Below are 20,742 nucleotides of genomic sequence, written 5' to 3'. Positions count from 1 at the left end.
CCAGGTGAGGCCAGAGAGCTTGTGGGTGCCTCCGCTGCTTTCTGAAGGACACTCAGAGAGACTGTCTGGAGGGTATGGGGGTAGAGCAACAGCCCAGCGCTCCTGGGAAATGAGAGGCTCTCTTTCCTCTCCTTTTTCTTTTTTCCTTCTACCTGTCCATCTCATTTTCTTTTTCTTGTTGGAAGGAATGAGCTGCTCCCATTCCCAAGGTGGGTGGCCTGGAGTGGGGGAGTTTTCAAGTGAGGAAAGGGCAGAAAATTCAGCATGACAGGAAGCCTGGAGCTTTGCCTGGCTGTTTGGGGTTCAGAGTTTAGCTCACTGGTTTTCTGTTGCTTTCTCCTACACTCTGCCTTTTTCTGGCTTCCTTGTGCATGTTGGGTCGAGAAGAGGAAGGGAGGTGGGGTAGGTGCCAAAATTGTTCCCCTTCCTATGCCCAAATAGTCCTGGGGCTGGTAGGCTCTGCCCTTGCCCTGCCACCCTCCCCCATTTCCATCTGCTCTGCATGCACGTGGAGGGGTGCTTCCTGTGGAAACCTGTGACTCCAGCTTTCACTGTTTTCCACCTCGAACGTCATCCTGCAGCCACCAAAGGATGGTGGGGGGAGGTGCTGGGGCATGATACATTGCGGTGCAGAATCAAGTGGGAGGAGGCAGGATCGGGATGGGAAAGTGATGGCAGATGTAGTCCCAACCACCCCCAACATCACTGCCTCATCTCTGGAAGAGTGGTTGCACCCTAGTCAGCACCTGAGACAGGGCCCTGGGTGAGTCCTCAGATACCCCACTCACCCCTTCTTCCTGCTCCTACCCTGTCTGGCCCCAAACACCCAATCCCCAACCTATTCTGAGACTTTAGAACATCTTAGCATCTATCTGATGGAGAAGGAGAAGGCAATGGCAACCCACTCCAGTGTTATTGCCTGGAGAATCCCAGGGACAGGGGAGCCTAGTGGGCTGCCGTCTATGGGGTCGCACAGAGTCGGACACGACTGAAGCGACTTAGCAGCAGCAGCATCTATCTGATGAGGATGCTTTACTGAGGCCAAGGGCTGGACCAGTTGAGGAAGGAAGGAGCAAAGATGTGTGGGTAGGAGGGGTCTCTTACCCACTTTTCTCCAAGAAGTGCTTGGAGAAGTTTGTGGAAAGTGGAAGCCCTTTCCCTTTTGATGTGGAGCAGTTTTAAATTCTTTATTGAATTTGCTACAGTGTTGCTACTTTTAAAAAATGTTTTGGTTTTTTTGCCACAAGACACGTGGGATCTGAGCTCCTGACCAGGGATAAAACTGGAACCCCTGCACTGGAATGTGAAGTCTTAACCACTGGGCTGCCAGGGAAGTCCTCCTGGCTGCTCTTTATATTTTGTGTTCACTCGTTTCTTTCTTCCCTTCCGTCTCTCCTTGAAGCAACTTATTTTAAGGCTTAACTCCCATGGGGCACAGAGTTGAGGCCTTCCAGACTCCAGGTCCACTCCTGGCTTTGTCTCTCCTCTGCTGTGTGTTCTCAGGCAAGTATTTACCCATTCTGAGCCTCAGTTTCCTCCTTTGTGAAATGAGGATGAGAGGGTTTACCTTCAAAGGGCTGCTGAGGACCTGAACATGATTCAGTGTTGAGCATACACTAGTTACTATGATTAAAGGCACTTGGTGAGGAAAGCAAGGCCTTGCGATCTGAGGATCCCCCAAAAAGGGAAGCAGTCTAGGTTAGGAGGGTGTGAGGGTAATGGGACAACTTTTGAAGGGCTGGATGTGGGGAGTGTGAATGTCACCATCAGACTGTCAGAGCAAGTGAATTCTTGGGGAAAGAGTCTGTGTGCCCAGATTCCCAGCATGTCCACTAGTTTCTCTATATTGTGTCCTGGGCCATGGGCTGTGGGAAACCCAAGCAATGAGGAGAACCCCATAGGCCCTGCTTGAGGGACAGGCCTACTCCCAAGAAAAGGAGGTTGGACATAAGACAGTTAATTCAAGTTTGGAGAAGGAAGAGACTGCTGTGAGCACTTGTCATCAGGGAGGGCTTCCTGGAGGAGGTAAGCTCATGTGGGGCCTTGAATAATTTCATGCATTTGTTTAGCACTTATTTATCCAGCCTTTCCTGTGCACCAGACCTTGGGCTACAGAGATGAGTGATCTGGGGGTCTCAAATCTCCAAATGTTCCCAGTGGGGGGAAGACATGGAAAATGCTAATTATTAATCCACAGGGATGGATTGCCATAGTTACAGGGGAGGTAGAAAGGAATGTGAGAGGAAATGAAGACCATCTTTGTCTAGAGATCTTGAGAATAAAAGGAAGAGAATAGATGGTAGAGAATAGAGGGAAGGGCCTTCGAGGCAGAAGGAACAGCCTATGTGAAGCCTCAAGTGTGAAAGAGGAGACATGTGGGTTGTGGCTGGGCTGTGCAGTGTGGCATGTTACAAAATGCTCTCACATGCTTCAGCTCAGAGGAGGGCAGCCATAGCAGGATCAAGGCCAAGTTCAAGCTGCCTTAATTCTCCATACCTGTTTCTTCCTCTGCAAAATTGAGATAATATAAGGTTAAGGAGATCACACGAGATGGTGCATATAAGCTTCCTGGCACAGTGTCTGCCACAAAAGGCACGTGTTCAATGATTGTTAGCTATTCTTTGATCCTGATGACACCCCAGCAAGAGAAGTTGGGGTTCTTCTCATCATTTGGAGGTAAAACACTGAGGCCCAGAAGGAGACTTGCCCTGGGTCACTGGCCAGCTGCAGAGGTGGGACCTGAGCCCAGGTCAGTTGCCTCCAAGTTTACTTCCTGTCCCACTGCTCTGCCCCAAAAGACAAACGGGGTCCATGGGGAGAGGACTCCAGGCCAGAGAAGGTGCATGAACACTTAGACTTCAGGGACAGCAGAGTGGGCTAGGTATCTGTTCATGACTGTGACCGTGGCTGTGTATTCACTTTTGTGTGTGAGAGCATGGGTGTCCATCCATGGGGTAAGTCCCGATGGCTTGTGTATATGTGTGTGTGTATACGTGTGTGTGTGCGTCTGTGCATAGGGGAGGGGGGGCATAGATGTCTGTGCCAAGGGTGAGTCTCCATGACTTGTGTGTGCACGTGAGCCATGGGTGTCTCTGGCCTGTGTATGTGTGCCTGCTCCCCCTCTGGCTCCCCTCGTGTTCCCCCTGGGCAGCTGTGAGCTTGCCTTCAGAAGTCCACTGCATCTCCAGCAGCTCCCCAGGGCATCCCAGCAGCCGCAGCCTGTTTGATTCTCTTCATCTATAAATCATGGCTTGCTGAGGACATGAGGAGGAGTTGGGAGTTGGGGCAAAGTCCTGGCAAGGGATGGGGTCAGCTCTGCAGTTCATATCTGAAGCCTTGCCTGGCTTCCAGCTGTTGCCCCGACCCCCGCCACACCACCGCCCCCACCCCCACCCCCATGGCTCAGCTCTCCCCATTCCTTGTCATAGGTGTTCACTGAGGTTTGCTCTTGTTAAGCCCTGGGCCAGGTCCTGGGGAGGGGGTCAGGAGTACACAGGATTGAGTGAGACATGACCCCTGACCTCTGCTATCCTGTGGGGAAAACTAAATGTGTTTTTAGTATTTCATTCACCACTCACTGAGGGCCAACTTCGTGTCCCAGATGTCTCTAATGCAGGGCTCGATGTGGTGATATTATGATAATAAGCATTTATTGCCTACTTATTCTGTGTCAGGCACTGTGCTAAATGCATTGTATGTGTTAATTCCTTTAAACCTCACAATAGTCCTATGAGGCCTGTACTATTCTATCCCCTGTTTGTAGACGGGGAAACCAAGGCACACAGAGAATCAGAATTTGAGCCTAACAATCTGGTCCCAGAGCCCTGGCCCTTAATCACTGCACGCTAAAAGACGGGTACACGCACAGAATGATGGGAGCTCAGAGGCAGGAGAAATTCCCACTGGGCAGATTATGGAAGGCTTCCTGGAGGAGGTGCTTCTCATCTGGGTCTAGAAAAATCAGGACTTTTCAGGCAAAGATGGGTATGGGAGAAGACCAGAACTGATCCTGGGGTGTGTGTGGGGGGGTGTAAAAGAGAGAGGCTCTCAAACCCTCCCATCTCTTCTCTCCCATGTTGCTTGGGTGACAAGGGAGGTAACATATGCAAACACTGGGCATTCAACAAATATTTACTGAGTACCTTGCATGCATTGGCCTGTCACAGAGGTTATAGGAAAAAGCAAAACAGAAACATCCCCTTCCTTTATAATCTGGTACACAGTAGGCACTTAATAAATGGTAGCCTCTATTATTATATTTATCCCTAGAGGCTTGGAATTCCTCCTCATGCATTCTTTCAACAAACATTTATCAAGCACCTACTATATGCCCAGCTGTCCTTGGTGCTGGGAAGACAATGGTGAACACGAGGTCCAGCCCCCTTCTTGTGGAGCTGATGTTCTAGAAGGGAAGACTGTGTCTGGACATCTTATCCACCTTCAGAGGGGACCACTTCCTCGAGCACACAGGTCTTATTTACCCTGAGAGCTCCCGGTGGGATGACATGGTCAGGACCATGGTCTCTGCCCACAGCACCTGGTGAAGCCCACAGCACTCCACCAGATGGTCATCAATCCTGGGCTCTGACACGTTGACATGGTGGCCACAGTCCCGGGCAGAGGGGCAGGGATGTGCCTGAGTTCACGTCTCGCATCCTGACACCCCTGGGGCTGGACCCCGAGGGCCTGGCTCTCCTTCCTGGCTCACCCTGCCTCCCAGGTCTCCTGAAGACATCTGTCTGCCCTTGTCTGTGTCTCACCCCTGGGACCCAGATGTCTCCTCTGCCCAAGGGTAGGTCGTGGAACTCAGCCCTATCAAAGGCTGACTAGGGCTGCATTATTTTGTTTCCCCCAATGTTAATATGCTGACGCTAAGGGGACTTGAAACCATGTATGTCATCGGAGGAAGGGCCAGGGCGGCTTTGCCTGGAGAAGACCGGAAGGGGACATGAGAGCTGTCGGCGGGGATTTGGAGGCCTGTCATGTGGCAGAGGGAGCCGGCTTGTTCCCAGCAGCTCCGCAGGGCAGGCTTAGGACTGCGGGGGGAAGATCGAGGGAGACAGGCACAGCAGCCCTAGCTACCAGTGCCTGTTCATGGAGGGTCTGCCTCCCGCAGAAGCAGCTTCCTATCCCTGGCAGGGCTGCCCAGGGGGTTTGTTCATTGATGGGACCTGACTTCCGAGGTCTCTTGCAGCCAGAGACACAGTGACCCCACGCTCTGGGAATGGTTTCACTCTGGCTGGCAGGCAAAAATATGCCTGCCCCCCTTGTTGGCAATATCGCATGTTGGCCGAGGGCGTTGTGCCACTTGATTATGGTATCAATGCAGTTTCTCATTGGCAAGCATTTTGTTTTACCCTAGATTCAAGGACTGTTCAAGGGTTGCTTGGTGGAGGGTGGGGTGGGCAGGGAATCTTTGGGAGAGAGGTCAGCTGTGTGGAAGATGATAGCATCCGCACATGCTGCAGGGGGTCCTAGGGTCACTGATCTGGGAGGATTCAACTTTTCCTTAGTAATATTTCCCTTTCTTCACATGGGACGTTCCATGGACATGAAACAGGGAAATCAGGTTCTTTTGGTTGCAAACGGCTTGAGGGGACACAGCCCTATCTACTCAGCATCCATCTTTGTCTGTGGCCCTTGATAAATTCCTGGGAACCCTAGGTGTTCCAAAGAACACACTTGGAAAACCACTGATCACCCTCCTCTGTAGTGGGTGTGATGTCTGGGCAAAGAGTGTAGGCTCGAAGTCAGACGGTCTGGGTTTGAGCCTTCGCTCCATTACCTACTAGGTGAATGACCTTGGACAAGGTACTTGACCCCCTTTGTGCCTCAGTTTCCACGTCTGTAAGATGGGGACAATCTTAATGCTCCCCTCAGCTGTCGTGCAGACAAAGTTGTCACTGCATGTAGAACACCTTGAACATCTGTTCCTCGTCAGAGCAAGGACAGGTCAACTCTTCCACCCAGGAGGGCACTGGCATCTAAGGCTGAGTGCCTTGCAACCAGTGCCACACATCTGGTTAGTGGCCAGAATAGGGCCTCAGCCTCCTTCTCCCAGACTCCAAGTTTGGTGCTCACTCTGCATGCCTGCAGAACGCTGATTGCTTAAGACAGGTATTTTCTGGATCTCTGGGGTCCGTTCAGAGGGGCCACTGGCTTCTGGGATTGACAGGCTCTGTCCTCAGGGGCTCTTCAACTTACAGCACAGGTCAAGGAGCAGTTTTGATAAGGACCTTGTTTGACAACGAGAAAAGGGAGCTCCAGGGAGGTGACCCCGTGGAGAATTGCCCCATGGCCAAGAGATGTGGGGCAGGGTGAGTGCGGAAAGGGCACCAGAGCAGAGGAATCACCTGGGGTGTAATTGCCAACCACAGCTCCCAGCTCACGAGCTTGCTGACTCCCTCTCTGATCCTACCCTCCCTGCTCAAAAACCTTCCATGGCTCCCACAGCCCACAAACACAAGGAGCCCCTCAGCGAGAAAGACAAAGCCCGTCTCCATCAGGCCCTATTCTCATTCCCAACCCAGCCTCCACCACTTCCCTCCCCATCCCCTTGTCCAGATCTTCCAACAACACGCCTGACCGTTCTTCCCTCTCATGCCTTCGCTCTTGCTGTCCCCTCTGCCCAGACTGTGCTACCTTCACATCCTGTCCCTCTCCCAGATCACACCAAATACCGCCTCCTCGGGGAAGCCTTGCCAGATAGCTCCCTGGTCCAGCAATCATTTCTCTGTCTGTACTCCTGGAGCTCTCTGGACACCTGAGAGAGAACTGACACTGCCAACCCTAATAATAATCCATATCTGCTCAGTCGCTTCAGCCGTGTTCAACTCTTTGCAACTCCATGGACTATACCCCACCTCTGTCCATCGGATTCTCCAGGCAAGAATACTGGAGTGGGTTGCCATGCCCTTCTCCAGGGGATGTTCCTGACCCAGGGATCAACCTGCAGCTCCTGCATCACAGGTGGATTATTTACTGTTGAGCCACCAGGGGAGCCCCAATCTGTATCTTCTGCTACTGCTACTGCTAAGTCACTTCAGTCGTGTCCAACTCTGTACGACCCCATAGACGGCAGCTCACCAGTCTCCTCTGTCCATGGGATTTTCCACAACAACTCCATGAGTGGGTGTCATTATTATCTTCACTTTATTTTTTTTTAATGTGGTGGTGGGGGATTAATTATTTTATTTTATTCTTTTGACCATGTTGCTTGGCATGCAGGATCTTAGTTCCCCAACCAGGAATCAAATCTGTGCCCCTGTGGTGGAAGCTCAGAGTCTTAACCACTGGACCATGAGGGATATCCCCTATCTTCACTTTGTGGAGAAAATGCAGACACTGAGCGGTTAAGACACTTGTTCAAGGCCACACAGCTATTAAGAGGCAAAGACTGTACTCACACCTGAGTCTGTTCTTGGGTCTCCTGGAGTCTTGAGCTTCAGCCTGGGTGTCTATCTGCCATTCCCTGGTTCTAGGACACGAGCCATCCTAACAATTAGCTGAATTCTGACCTGTCCCCTGGGCCTCAGGGTCAGCTCTTAATAGACAGTGGTTGAAGAAAGCTCAGCCCAAGAAGGGAATTTATTTAAAAGTGAGTTCAGCAAAGGAATGTCTGCTCTCCCAGCCCACACAGCACCCCACCCCCAGGCTCTCTCCGTGGGGGCAGGGGCAATTCCCATGGAGACAGCTGGAAAGAGCGCTGGCCCCATTCCCAGAAGCTGTGTCTGCACATCTCTTGACCACAGGCCTGAGTCTGGGGGCCTATGGTATTATTGTCCCTCCGCACCCCCTGGAGCCTGAAGGTTCAAGATGGAAGCCTCCCATCTGGCCTGAGAACCATGACACAAGTGGCCGCTCCAGCCTCAGCAGAGCTGTGCTCCTCTGCTGGAGGGAAGGAAGGGCAGGACCACTTCCCAGGTGTCTGCAGGCTGTCCAGGCCAGAGCCCCTGGGTGCTATGGACTCTGAGGTTGACAGTGAGCTGGGTGCAGTGGCTTTCTAGGGGCTGAGGCTGGGACTCAGGACAGGAGGAAGCGTAGATGGCCTGCCAGGTGGACACGGAAGGGCCCCGCAAGACTGGCCTTTCCCCACAGCTTGCAGACTCCAGACTTTGGGGTGGGAGGGGTAGAGCCCAAGCAGGATTCTGAGGAGACCAGACAACGGGACTGGCTGCCCAGAGCGCTGGAGTCGTGGTGGGAGGCAGCCCGAGGGCCCTGAGTGCTGGGGCTGGCCGCTGGGCACTCCTCCATGAGGCCCCACAGCAAAGCAACAGGGACTGGGCGCCCAGAAGCTAAAACCGCAAGAACCGGGAGCAGACAGATATCGTCGACTCTTAATTACCACCATCGCTGAAACCAAAAAGCCCACGCAGGCTCCTCTGTAAATAAACAGCGTCTCCTTGACTTGAAGATCCATCCGGGCGCGCACATATTTACAGAGCACGTGTGATCTGTGCCTGTCTCTGTCGACTCACTCCCCCACACAATAATCTCTGGTCAAGTTTCTCCTTCCTTACATTTAGGTTTGAGCTCGTGTTCACAACCACCTGTGAGGAGGGAGGGAGGAGGGTTAATCCACATTTACAGGGGGAGAAAGCCCAGCGGTTAGGTGACTAAAGCCGCATATCTAGCAAGCAGTGGGATTTGCACAGAAACCTGGGCTTTGGCTCCCAGGGCAAGTCCATCAAGGTTCCCACCCTGAAAGCTTAGGGCCCCTGGGCTGTTAGGACGGAAGCTGCAGGGCACACCCTTCCCCATCCACCCCTGCCAGGAGCACGCAGGGGCACTGTGAGCAACCAAGGTGAGGCTGAGCTGGAGGGGAGGGGGGTGCGGGGAAGGACGGGAGGTGAGCTCAGGGACTAGGGCAGGGGAGGACAGGGCGTGCAGAGGTCAGTTGGGTGGACTTCCAGCCCAAGAAAAGCTGAGCTAAAGGGGATGAGGACTGCTCAGGGGGTTCCAGATTCCCTCTTTGATTACACATGTGGCCAGCACTTGGGGAGGGTCTGTGAGGACCCATAGGGCACATGGCCTCAGAGGGGCTGTGGGAACTAACCCTTTTGGCAAATGAGGCTGGAGTTGTGGCTCAGAGTATGTGTATGGATTGTGGGGGTGGAAGCATTCTTGGCAGAAGCTCTTTAAGAGGTACTTGAAAGCCCATTGGGGGCTTCCCTGGTGGCTCAGACAGTAAAGAATCCACCTGCAATGCAAGAGACCTGGGTTCCATCCCTGGGTTGGGAAGATCCCCGGGAGGAGGGCATGGCAATCCACTCCAGTATTCTTGCCTGGAGAATCCTATGGACAGAGAAGCCTGGCAGGCTACAGTCTATGGAGTCACAAAGAGTCAGACACGACAGAGCAACTAAGCACAGCACAGCACAGAAAGCCCAGTGAGGTCTGGGTAGGCCAGGGGCACACTTGACCTCTTCCTTAGGGGGCGTGAAGTTTGGGGGACCATGCAGTCCATGCAGTGAGGGACTGGGAGAGACCTACCAGAGGCTCCCATTTTACAGATAAGGAAAGGGAGGTGCAGAGGGAGGAAGAGACCGCCCAAGGTGAGCCCAAAAGGCAGAGCTGAGTGTAGAACGTGGGGCGCACAGCTCCCAGTGTGGGTTGGGCGGTTGTTCTGGCGGGGGCTCTGGGCTGCGGGAGAATGGCTGGCCTTGACCAGTGAGGGTCTGACCTGTGCATGTCCTCTCCAGGGGCGCCCACCCGCGATGTCCTGCTGGTCTCTGCCATCATCACCGTCAGCCTTAGCGTCACTGTCATCCTCTGCGGCCTCTGCCACTGGTGTCAGCGCAAACTGGTGAGGCTCTTAAGGGCTCCCGGGGGGACGCGGCCTGGCCCTGCACCCCGCCCTCCTCGACGACAGGCTCGTGAACGCTCTCAAGGGCGCGCGCCCACGACCCACCTGCCCACAGAGCCAGGCACACGTGGAAATTCACACCGGGCGCTCTGTGTTTGCTGGGGCTTGGTCCCATACGTCTGTGTGCACACCCAGAGCCACACACCTAGGCACACACTGGTGGGGGCATTCGCACGCTCGTGACTACGCGCACACACGCCCCACTTCCCGCAGAAAGGACTGCAGGCACACACGCGCAGACTGAGAATGGAGACCCCCCTCCCACCCAGCGCCGCGCGCCCCCTCCCCTCCGCCCGCGCGTTCCCGCCACCACCCAGGGCTGGGCGTGGCCGAGCCAGGCCTCCTGTCCAATGAGGAGGCTCCGCCCGCCCCGCCCCGCCCCCTCCCCCTGCACCCTCCCATCCATCCTGGTTCTCGGGGGTTTGTACAGGCACAAACGGCTTCTTTTCATTTTTAACGAGGGCTGGGAAATTAACGAGCAGGATTAGGCCATCAATAAGTAACGAGACCGTCAGGAGGGACATTCATCACCGGAGGGCGCCGGGATGGGGAGTCGGCTTGAATCACCCTCCTGCACCCCCGCAGCTCCCCAAGGGTGGCTGCCCTTGAGGCCGCCGCCCCATTCCCCCTTCTGCTGCCCCAGTTTGGAAGTGCTGCGGGGTCTTTGAGGATTGCAGGGGGCACCCCCGGAGGTGGGCCCAGAGGTGTCCCAGGTGTGGGGCGTTTCTGAGGCTTCGGTGAAGAAGGGTCACTAGCAGACACCTTCCATGCCCCAGATCGAGGATGGTGGGAGTGAGGTCAGGGTGCCACATTTTTCTCCCTGCCCAATCACAGAGGGGCGAGGGGAGGGGAGGGCTGTGGCCATGGGTACCGTGTAGGTGAGAGCTCCATGCCTCAGTCCTAATGAGGAGAAGGGGCAGATACCCCTGGGGCCAGACCCAAGAGGCCACCATGCTCCCTTCAGGACTGTGTGCCTGCAGTCCTTTCTGCGGGAAGTGCGGCATGTGTGCGCGTAGTCACGAGCGTGCGAATGCCCGTGAGACCCCTGTCTGTCCACCAGTGTGTGCCTAGGTGTGTGGCTCTGGGTGTGCACACAGACATATGGGACCAAGCCCCAGCAAACACAGAGCGCCCGGTGTGAATTTCCACTGAAAGGCAAGCCTGGGGGTTGGGGGTGTTCTTCTTCATCCCAGGATGTGCAGTTTCAGGCAGCCTGTTCCCTGGGGAGGATCCAGGGAAAAGGCCAACCCGGCCCCACGCGCGAGAGCGTGCGAGTATGTGTGTGTGACTTGGGCCCACTCCTTGTGTGCAGGTGCCAGGCTGGCTGCCCTGCATTGTTCCTGGATTTCCTGTCTCTGTGTCTGTCTCAGAATTTCAGGGGAGGTGGAGGAGGGGGCTTGGCCACGTGCCTGTGTGTGCCAGTGTCCTCGGAGGCCTGGGAGGGGCTGAGCCTGCACTGCAGCCCTGTGCGTCTTGTTGCAGGGCCCTTAGGCTGCCCGTCTGTCTGTATGTGAAGGCAGGGGACTGTCGTACCAACAGGCACTGCTGCTGACCTTGAGTGGGGGCTGTTTTGTACTGGGGGTGTCAGTTTTGAGGACATTAGTGTTGTGTGCGTGTGTGTGTGTGTTCTGCCCTGCACGGTGGGATGTGGATCATCTCATCACATCCCCATGTAAGTGCTGCAGTGTGTGTGTATGTGTGTGTGCATGCGTGCGTGTGTCTGTGTGTGCATGCGTATCTCTGTGTTTGTTGAGGGCCTCACCACTCACCTGGGGACAGGAGTTCAGAGATGACAGCTTTTGTAGCAGGTGGGGGGCTGTCACTGCAGGAAGTGCCTTGGGAAGCTGAGAGCTGCAGAACCTTTCCTGGCCCAGCCCCTCCTCCCAGCCTCCAGCCAGGAGCTTCCTCCGGGGTCCAGACCAGACCGGCATGTGTCCCTCTTTGACTTAATCCTCTGAGCTGCTGCTAGAACATTACTTTGGCCAGGACCCCCCAGTCCTGCCACCCCTTCCCCGCTGCCCCTCCACCTGGGTCTCAGAAGCCAGGGAGCTTTTTGTCCAGATTGTCTCCGGAAGGGGCTTTCAAATGCACCCCCCAACAGTTGCTGGGCTCTCCTTGCCTGCCTGTCCCCTCAGCAGCAGTGACGTGATACTTGACAGCCCAGATCCCATTTCCAAACATTAATAACTTCCTTAATCTCCAGCTGGCTTTTTCCGGATCAGCCTGGCCAACCCCCTCCCTGCTAAGCAGGCTGGGGGGATCAGGCTCCTTTAGAGCCACCTAATTCTCCAGTGGGGAGGCTTCTTAAATGGCGTTAGTGGTAAAGAATCCACCTGCCAATGCAGCAGACGCCAAGAGACCCAGGTTTGATCCCTGGGTCGGGAAGATGCCCTGGAGAAGGAAATGGCAACCCACTCTAGTATTCTTGCCTGGGAAATCCCATGGATAGAGGAGCCTGGCGAGCAGGAGTCCATGGGATCGCAAGAATGGGCCACGACTGAGCACTTGTCAGCAGCAGTGTCTCCAGGACCCCAGCTGGGGTTCCTCTCTTTGCCCCATTTACTTCCCCCTGACCCCTAAAGCAAGTCCTGCCTTGGTTCCTATCCCCCATATGCCCCAGCTCCTCTGCAAAAGGATCGTTGCAGCTGAAGGGGAAGCTTCCCTGAGCTGTGGCAAGAAGAGGGGCAGGCAGAAGCTTCCAGAACACCCTGGGTGAGCCAAGTGCCTGGGCTTGGGGCAGGGGCCACAGACCAGTCTTGGAAGAGGGTGCTGGCCAGAGCAAGTTCCCTGAAGACCAAGAAGAAAAAGGAGAAGGGATGAGGGGTAAGGTAGGGACTGCCAGCAGATGCTCCCTGCCCCAGGCTGCCTGAACAGCTGGAAAACCACGGGGCCAGGGCTCCAGACTGAGGGTCCTGCCCATGAAGGGCCCTGGGCCACCACAGAGGTGCTCCAGGCTCCCCACCTTCCCAGGTGGAACTAGGAATTGTTTGGGGCTTGAACTTCTGGGTGATGATGGGAAGGACCAGAGCTAAGCTGAGAGAGGGCAGCTTTTATGGACCCAAGGCATCCAGCAGCTCTGGTGGTTTTTTTTTTTTTTTTTTTTTTTTTCCACTCTTTGGGTTCTGGCTCAGAACATCAGCCTGAGGCAGGGATGCCAGAGTGGGTGGGGCACCACACCAAATACCAGAGCCCATACAGTCTCTGCCATTGGGGGCTACATTCCCAGGGGTGGGAGCTGAAGTAGGGAAAGAGAAATATTAAAGCCGTGATAAGAACCTTGAAGGGTGAGGGACGAGGGCTCATCCAGGGATGCCACACCATTTCAGAAAGGAGGAAGGGAGGCTAGAGAGGGCAAGGGACGTGAGCGGGGTGACAGGGGGAGTGTGGGGCACTGCTGGGACAGGACTCTGGTGCCCCCAAGGCACAGGGGTGCTGGGGGGTGGCATGAGGGCCTTCCCCCCACTCCCCACTCCTCTTCCTGCAAGCTCCACTGTTGTTGTCCCTAAACAGGCAGCTCCAGTCCCAGGAAGGGGCTGCAGCTGGCAGGAGCGTCGGGGAACACGGCTGTGCGGCTTTTATTTTGCTTTAGGGAGAATGGAATAATTGACTGTTGTGGCTACGGTCTTGGCGCACATGACGGGATGTTGGGGAAATGTATGCCTGTTTGTGTGTGTGTGTGTGTGCACACGTGCGTGTGTGCATGTGTATGTGTGTGTGTGTCCCCGTCCCTACTCTGCTGGGCAGGGGCAGGCCAGTGCCCAGTGGGTGACAGCCCCAGCCCCTGCACTCCCCCTTCCTCGCCCAGGCCCGTGGCCCCTGGGTGCGCGTGAGGACGCTCGGTGGCCGCCAGGAATGTTAATGGTGCCAGGCTCTGCAGGAGCTAAATTTAGAAACCCAAACCGAGAAGGTGAATGGTGCTCACCTTCTCAGCAGCAGGCCCAGTCACCGCTGTAGCCGTGGCCCTTGCTCCAGCCAGGGGACCTGGCGTGCCCACCCCATGCCCATCATTCTGCCCGGCCTGTCCCTCCACGCATGCTAGTTGAGGACATCTAGGGGGCTGAGCCTGGCTGCCCCCAGCCCCAGAGTTCGTGGGCAGCCCTGCTTCCTTCCTATAGTGGTGGGTCCTCAAGCCCTGCCCTGCCTCACAGGCCCAGAGCAGAAGTGCCTCAAGGAGCCCCCAGACAGTAAGGGACATGGCCCCGGCAGGACTAGGCACAGGCCTTCTCCCCTCCCCCGCTGCTCACGTCACTGGCCACTGCCAACCTTGCCCTGCAGGATGCCACCCCCACCATCTGGGGGCAGTGACGTGGCCCGTGTGACGTGGCCAGGCGCCTGAGGGCCGTCTGTCCATGGCAGAGGGAGATATGTTTCTGGGAGCCGAGCCAGAGCCCCAGGAGACAGGCAGGCGGGAGGGGCCTTGTCCCCAGGGGTCAGGGATGTGGTACAGGTCAATGGGGCGGGGCATGGAGGAACTGCCAACCGGGGAGCAGGGATGGGTGGGGGCCGGCACTCCTGGCTGGTGGCACCCTCAGACATTGGCTCTGGCCCTTGCCGCTGAGGCTGGGCTCCCATCCACTCCCCTCCCCGCTGGGACCTTGCTCTGGGGAGGCAGGGAGAGTCCAGGCCCTGTCTCCCAGGACTGACCCTGGTGCTGTCTCCACAGGGCAAACGCTACAAGAACTCCTTGGAGACGGTGGGCACGCCAGACTCAGGGCGTGGGCGCAGTGAGAAGAAGGCCATCAAGTAGGTGCCAGGCTTCGAGTCTGGGGAGGGGCACGCAGGCAGTCCAGGTGGGAGGAGCCCCCGGGTGTGGTCACAGTTTCTCCTTTACACCTGGGAGCTGTGCTCTCTCCGCCAGCACGCCCATATACGCCCTCCCAGCACCTCAGAGTGACTCCAGGGCCCCACCTACTCTGCCCGTGCCTCCCAGAACCCTCTCAAGGCTCCAGGGCCCCCAGCCCTATCTCTGGCTGCCTTCATTCCCCCCATGGTCTGCCTCCTCCCTCAACCCGGGTCCTGGGTGCTCCATCAACCTGTACATCACACACGTGGTCCCCCAGCCCTGCCTGGCTCCCCTGCACCTCCAAGCTCCTCCCCCAGCTGGGGAGCCCCTTTCTGGGGGTGCGGTGGAGGGGGCTCAGACCCCACCCATGTTCTGAGGGTCACCTGGAAGGAGAACAGACAAGAACCCTGGGCACCCCGACAGAACCCAGTGCTGGGTGGCTCTTGGAAGCAGAGCGTTGGGGGAGGTCTCCCTGGTCACACCTGGTCCCCACTGCAAGTCTTGCTGCCCTGACTCCACCGGTTTCCCCATTTGGCTCTGTGATCCCTCTTCAAGTGGGCAGGTCTGCCTTGCCCTGCAGACCACTCCTGAGAGTCACTGGGAGACACTGGGATAAGCTCCCAACCCCGCCACTGGGGACTCTAGGAACTGGGTGAGGGGAGAGGCCTCTTCCTAGAGGGCTTTCTGCCCTGTGGCCCAATGGATCGTCCCCTTCCTCTCTGCCTAGCCCCGGCCTTTGCTAAGAGGCGGCTGGGCACCCTTCCATCTTAGCCTACCAGGGCCGAGCCTGCCAGCCAAGGGCTCTGCCTGGAAGCGGGGCCTTCCCCAGCCCCCCACGCCCGACTCCAGGCCCCACTGCTCCTGCCCACGCCTCCCCTCCTGCCCTTCCCCTGGTCCGTCTTCCTCTCTTCCTCCTACCCTCCTTCGCTCCCCCTCTGCCCTGCTCCTGAGGGCTCCTTCCCTGCCCTTCCTCGGGCCGCCCCCCTCTTTTTTCATCTCTTGCTCTGACCCTGTTTGGGGCCTTCACAGAAGCTGTGGGTGTGTGTCTGTGGGGGAGCGGGTAAGTGGAGGGGTGGGCCAGGCCGAGGTTGGGGGTGGGGAGGAGGCTCGGGAGGAGGCTGCCGGGAGCCTTTGAAGCTGGGTTTGGTTGCACATTCTCCAGTCTTCAAAGCTGAGAGCTGGCAGGTCTCAGGGGCTGTTGCAAGAGCCCAGGCCCCAGGCTTTCAGATGTAGGGGAGGGACCACGTGGGGGAGCAAGGGCCAACCCAGCTCCTGCGCAGCCTCTGGGCCCGACTCCAGTAGCCTCTGTAGCCACGGTCTGGGCCAGGGGGCCTGTCTCTGCCAGGTGACCATCACCTTCCTGGATAAGGGTGTGTGTGTCCCAGACAGTCCTAGAAAGGGCCGTGAGAGGAGATGGGATTCCAATAGCAGGGAGAGTGGGCAGCAGGCTCTGTCTGCTGGGACAGGGTCCACAGGTATCAGACCCTCAACCCCAGGCGAAGGAAGCCACCTTTCATGGCTGCATGCCCCCAGGTCCCGAGCCTTTGGCTTTTGCCTGGGCCCAAGCCAGCGGGCTTCCCTGGTGGCTCCGACGGTAAAGAATCTGCCTGCAATGTGGGAGATCTGGGTTCGATCCCTGGGTTGGGAAGATCCCCTGGAGCAGGGAGTAGCAATCCATTCCAGTGTTCTTGCCTGGAGATTTCCGTGGACAGAGGAATCTGGCAGGCTACATGGGGTCACAAAGAGTCGGACAGGACTGAGCGACTAACACACACACACACACACACACAGCCAGTGGGGCAGCAGGAAGCAGGGTTTACCTGCTGCACAATTGCCCCATGGGCTTGGGACCTCCTCCCAAAGGATCATGTTATCAAGGATTCTGAGAAGCTGCATCCTTTAATAGCTGTTTTTCAAACTGTTAATAGTGTTTCTCAAACTGTGTTCCTCAGAGCACTCGTGCCCCTGTCAAAGATTGATAGTGATCCCATGGATCCAGGGGTCCGTGACCAACTAAGTTTGGGAAACACTGATATGCATGGGTACGTTAAAGGCTCTGAGAAGCCCCTGCAGTAAAGAAATCAGTGTTTTGTAAACTTCTTTAATGAAAGAGCCTCTTTTCTGGTACTACCGCACACAACCCTAGGGACCGTGGGCTCCTTGGAACACAGCGGAGGAGGCCAGCCTGGCAGTGATGACCCTGGGTGGGATGGGCCTCGATTTTGGAGATCTGGAGGGGACAGAGGAAAAAAGCCTTCCAGCTGCTCCATTGCTCTGTTACGCTAGGGCAGGGGACCAGAGCATGTCTCTGGCAGAGTAGGGAATAGGGTCTTCTGGGGAGGGAACCTCCCCGGGGAGCCCCCCACCACCATTCGGGTTGCCTTCCAGTGGCCTCCCTTGCTTCTCCCACTCCCGGCTCCTGCTGTACCCTGAGCTGGCTCAGGGCTTGGGCCTTGGACCCTGAGTACAGAATCCCCTGTGAGACATTTCCAAGGCACACTCTGGCAGAGACTGTCCGCACCAGGGAGGCCCAAGGGGCCCCTGCCCACCCTCAGGCCCGGGGCGCTGTCTCCTCCTAGCCTGGGGAGACATCTCAGCTCCACTTCCTCTTTTTCTCCTTTGTTCCCCAGTCTGAGGCTGAGAACCAAGGTTGAGGTCAAATGCTGGGGCTGGCTGGAGGGAGTAGCAGGTCCCCCGAGAACATGTTTCCTCTGTCCTCAGGGGCTGTGCCTCCTGACGGTGTCCCCCACCCCCAGCAGGGCCCTCACCTTGGCCTTGAGCAGTGGCATGGCCTAAGCACATGCCATGCCCACCCCTGACATGCCCCCCAAGCCCCTTGCTGTTGATGCCTTCCTGAGGGCTCAGACATGACTCCTTTCTGGAATGTTCCTTTGGCCTGGGGGTTGCCCTCCTCTCACTGTGCTCCAGTTCTGCTCTTGGGGAGGTTCCCAGGAACCCAAAGAGCTGGTGGAACCCCTGGTCTTTGACTCCTGGGTTTTCTAGGCCACGCCTCCTGCCGAGGCTTCTGCTGCCCACCCCTAAGGGAGATCCCCACCTTCTCTGCGCTTCTAGCACACCTGCTTCTTCCGTAGGACATGTCACGGGGCAGGAGGGGTGGGGAGGCGGGCACACGGTCCCCTCCAGACCCAGCAGCTCCACTTTGGAAAGGGACAGGGATAGGCCAAGTACACGTCAAGAGCCGAGGCTGGGTCTGCCCCGTCACTCCCCTCGCCCAGAGAGGGGTAGTCTCCCTCCATGCAGGCCTCAGACCTCCACCTGAAGGGCCTCTTCTGACCCTGCTCACACCCTTTTCTGGGCTGACCCAACTACCACTTTTGTAGTGAGCAGAGGGTGCCTTCAGTTCAGCTGACATTGGGATAGTCTCCTGTGAAGGCTGTATCCCAGCCTTTCCTGAGGCAGGGAGAGAGCAGAGGAGGCCAGGGGGACCTGGGGCCAGTGGGAGGGCGAGAGACCAGCCAGGAGCGGGGCCTGTCACCAGAGTGGCTACCTTAAGTAGATGGAAGGGTGGGGAATTTTGAGTCTTATGGCTCAGTGTTTGCAGCCAACCTTCCAGTTTGACAGGCAAGGAGACCGAGGCCAGGAAAGGGGGCACCTAGTGGGTAGGCAGCAGGGTCTGATCTACCTTCCAGTCATTTCCAGCCAGAAACCAGCACGGCCCGTCCTCCTCCCCGTCCGCATACCATCACCATCCCACCCTAGGCTGAGTCCCGGCCTCTCCTCCCCCGCCACCTCCTCTCTCACCATCTTTCTCTCTCCCACCAGCTTCCGGGGTGCAAGGCTCCAGTCTGCCCGCCTGCAGCTCGCCTCCTTTCACCGACCTCTCCCGCCCTGGAGCGTGTGTGTGTGTGTGTGTATGTGTGTGTGTGTGTGTGTGCACACGCGGTGTGTGTGTGTGTGTGCGCGCGTGGGCCACCCGCCTCTCTTCCTCCCGCAGGCACCGACCCCCGGCCCACCCCACCCTCAGTGGCCCCCTGGGGGCCCGGCCCCTCTGCCCACACGGGACTTGGGCGGTTCTTGTTTCTTCTTGTATCTCCCTGTTTTCTCCCCTCTCTCTCTGCCCCTCCAGTGATCTAGACAGAGACTTTTGGAATAACAATGAGAGCACAGTGCAGCAGAAATGGAGCTCCTACCCTCCCAAGGAGTTTATTCTAAACATTTCACCCTACGCCCCTTATGGCGACCCACGACTGTCCCTCAAGTGAGTGACTTTACCTGGTTTGATCATATGTACCCAGTACCCTCGCACGCCCTCCTTCCCCTTCCTGGCCCTCCCCCCACCTCCCCACCCGTGCACCCCATGGGCAGGCCGACCATGGAGACGAGCAACCCCTCCTGCCCCCCCACCCTCACCTGCCTGCCCCTGTCCCGTCCCCTCCCCCAGGGCCAGCCACCAGGAGCGCCCCCCACCCCACTCCGCAGCCACACCCGGCTCCCCAGCTGGCCCCCACGGCCCCCGCCCCCTCTGTGCAGTCAGGATGGGGTTGCCCGTTTTGGTTTTTTTTTTTGGATCCCCTCTCTCTCGGTGTGGCTCGCTTTTTCCTCCCTGCTGTGTGCTGCTGCCCTGGCTGCTCCGGTTGGTGGTCGGTGGTCTCTCGTGGAGGTGGTGGCGGTGATGGTGGTGGTGGTGATGAACTCTGACTAACACGGCTTTCTCTCTCTCCCTGCCTTGGGGCCTCCTGGCCTGGACAGCCCGCTCTTCCTCCGTCGTTAACCCTTCGTTGTCCTGTGGGATAGACTTGGAGGTGGCTGCCCTCCCCCACCCCCGCCGCCCCGGCCCCAGGCGGTGGGGAGGGGCCCCCCTCCGTTGTCGTGGTGCGTTGTTCTCCGACCCCCAGCCCGCCCCGTCCCCTCTCTCCTCTCTGCAGGCTCCGCTGGTGACCCATTTGCAGTGCTGACGTCTCTCTCTCTCTCTCTCTGTCTGTCTCTTGTCTGTCCGTCTCTCTGTCCTCCTCCTCTCTCACTGCCTCTTTTTTCCTTTTATCTGTCGTTGTTTCTCCTCCTCTGACCCCACCCCGCCCCCACCCCCACGTGTGGCCTGCCCTCTCCCCCACCGCCACCCCCGGTTGCCCCTCTGGCCCGGCTGCCTCATGGTACGTCCAGTGGCACCCTCCTGGCAGGCGCCAAAGTGGCCGCCGCGGCGGGGCTGGCGGTGGAGCGGGAAGGCCGGCTGGGGGAGAAGCCGGCAGCTGCGCCGCCACCCGGAGAGGACGCCTTGAGAAGCGGCGGGGCTGCCCCCAGCGAGCCGGGCAGCGGTGGCAAGGCGGCGGGGAGAGGCCGCTGGCGGACGGTGCAGAGCCACCTGGCCGCCGGGAAGCTCAACTTGTCCAAGTGAGTGATGGCCCCACGGCCGCCGGAGCCGTGAGCTCAGGCCTGCCCTCTCCCCCCCCCCCCCCCCGCCTCCTGCCAGTGTGGACAGCGGGACCCCTGGCATGCCCGCTGCTGCCCCCAGAGGTGCCGTCCTCGGCCCCTGGCTCATCCCATCCCTTCACAAAACTCCCATCATCCTTGCCACCCGGCACGATCAACTCAGCCATGCACCGTGCATCTCAGCCTCCGGTTGCCACCCCCATCGGTTTCTCTTTGCCAGTGACCAGATCATTTCATTTTCTGCCCCCAGGGCAGCTTCATTTCAGTCCTTGGGTCATCCCATCCTCTTTGACTGGCTGCCCCATCTCGACCTCCATGGGCACCAGGCCACAACTGTTAGCCACTGGACCATCCATCCCTGGGGAGCTGGCCCAGCCTCAGCCTATTTTCTGCTGCTCATCTGCCACCGGGCCTTCCCTCTTGCAACCAGCACAAAGCTCTAGACCCAGAGGTCGAGCCATTTCATCTTGACCATCAGGTGACTCCATTGGCTTGTCCCAGTCTTGCTTGCATCATGACACCATCTGTTCCTTGGGCCCGCTGTGAGCAGCTGGGAGGTCCCCACTGGCTCATCCCCATTGACTGTCCCGGTCTCGGTCGGTGACCTGTCCTGCTCTCAGCTGTTGGGACTGGATGTTCTTGGAGGTTGGGTTGTTGAGCCCCCAGCTAACTTTTCTGACGAGGGTGGTCTGGATGTCAGACAGAA

At 57.6% G+C, this 20,742-nt stretch overlaps 1 protein-coding gene across 9 annotated transcripts in view; it reads left to right on the top strand.

Annotated features, from left to right (window-relative positions):
• SYT7 (synaptotagmin 7) overlaps nucleotides 1-20,742 on the top strand; it is a 63,946-nt gene that overhangs the window by 16,423 nt on the left and 26,781 nt on the right. For 2 of the 9 annotated variants that reach the window (XM_061406580.1, XM_061406575.1), the window contains exons 2-5: nucleotides 9,702-9,805; nucleotides 14,529-14,608; nucleotides 18,736-18,867; nucleotides 19,770-19,997. In XM_061406580.1, coding sequence (XP_061262564.1) covers nucleotides 9,702-9,805; nucleotides 14,529-14,608; nucleotides 18,736-18,867; nucleotides 19,770-19,997 — 544 coding nt within the window. Of the gene's footprint in view, nucleotides 1-9,701; nucleotides 9,806-14,528; nucleotides 14,609-18,735; nucleotides 18,868-19,769; nucleotides 19,998-20,742 lie in introns of those variants that run through there. The other 7 variants (XM_061406581.1, XM_061406576.1, XM_061406582.1 and 4 more) reach the window with 4 other exon arrangements.

This window comes from Bos javanicus, chromosome 29 (assembly GCF_032452875.1).
Source record: "Bos javanicus breed banteng chromosome 29, ARS-OSU_banteng_1.0, whole genome shotgun sequence".
Classification (NCBI taxonomy): domain Eukaryota; kingdom Metazoa; phylum Chordata; class Mammalia; order Artiodactyla; family Bovidae; genus Bos; species Bos javanicus.
Note: the sequence above shows the minus strand (reverse complement) of the source record. Positions and strands in the feature narration are given on the sequence as shown.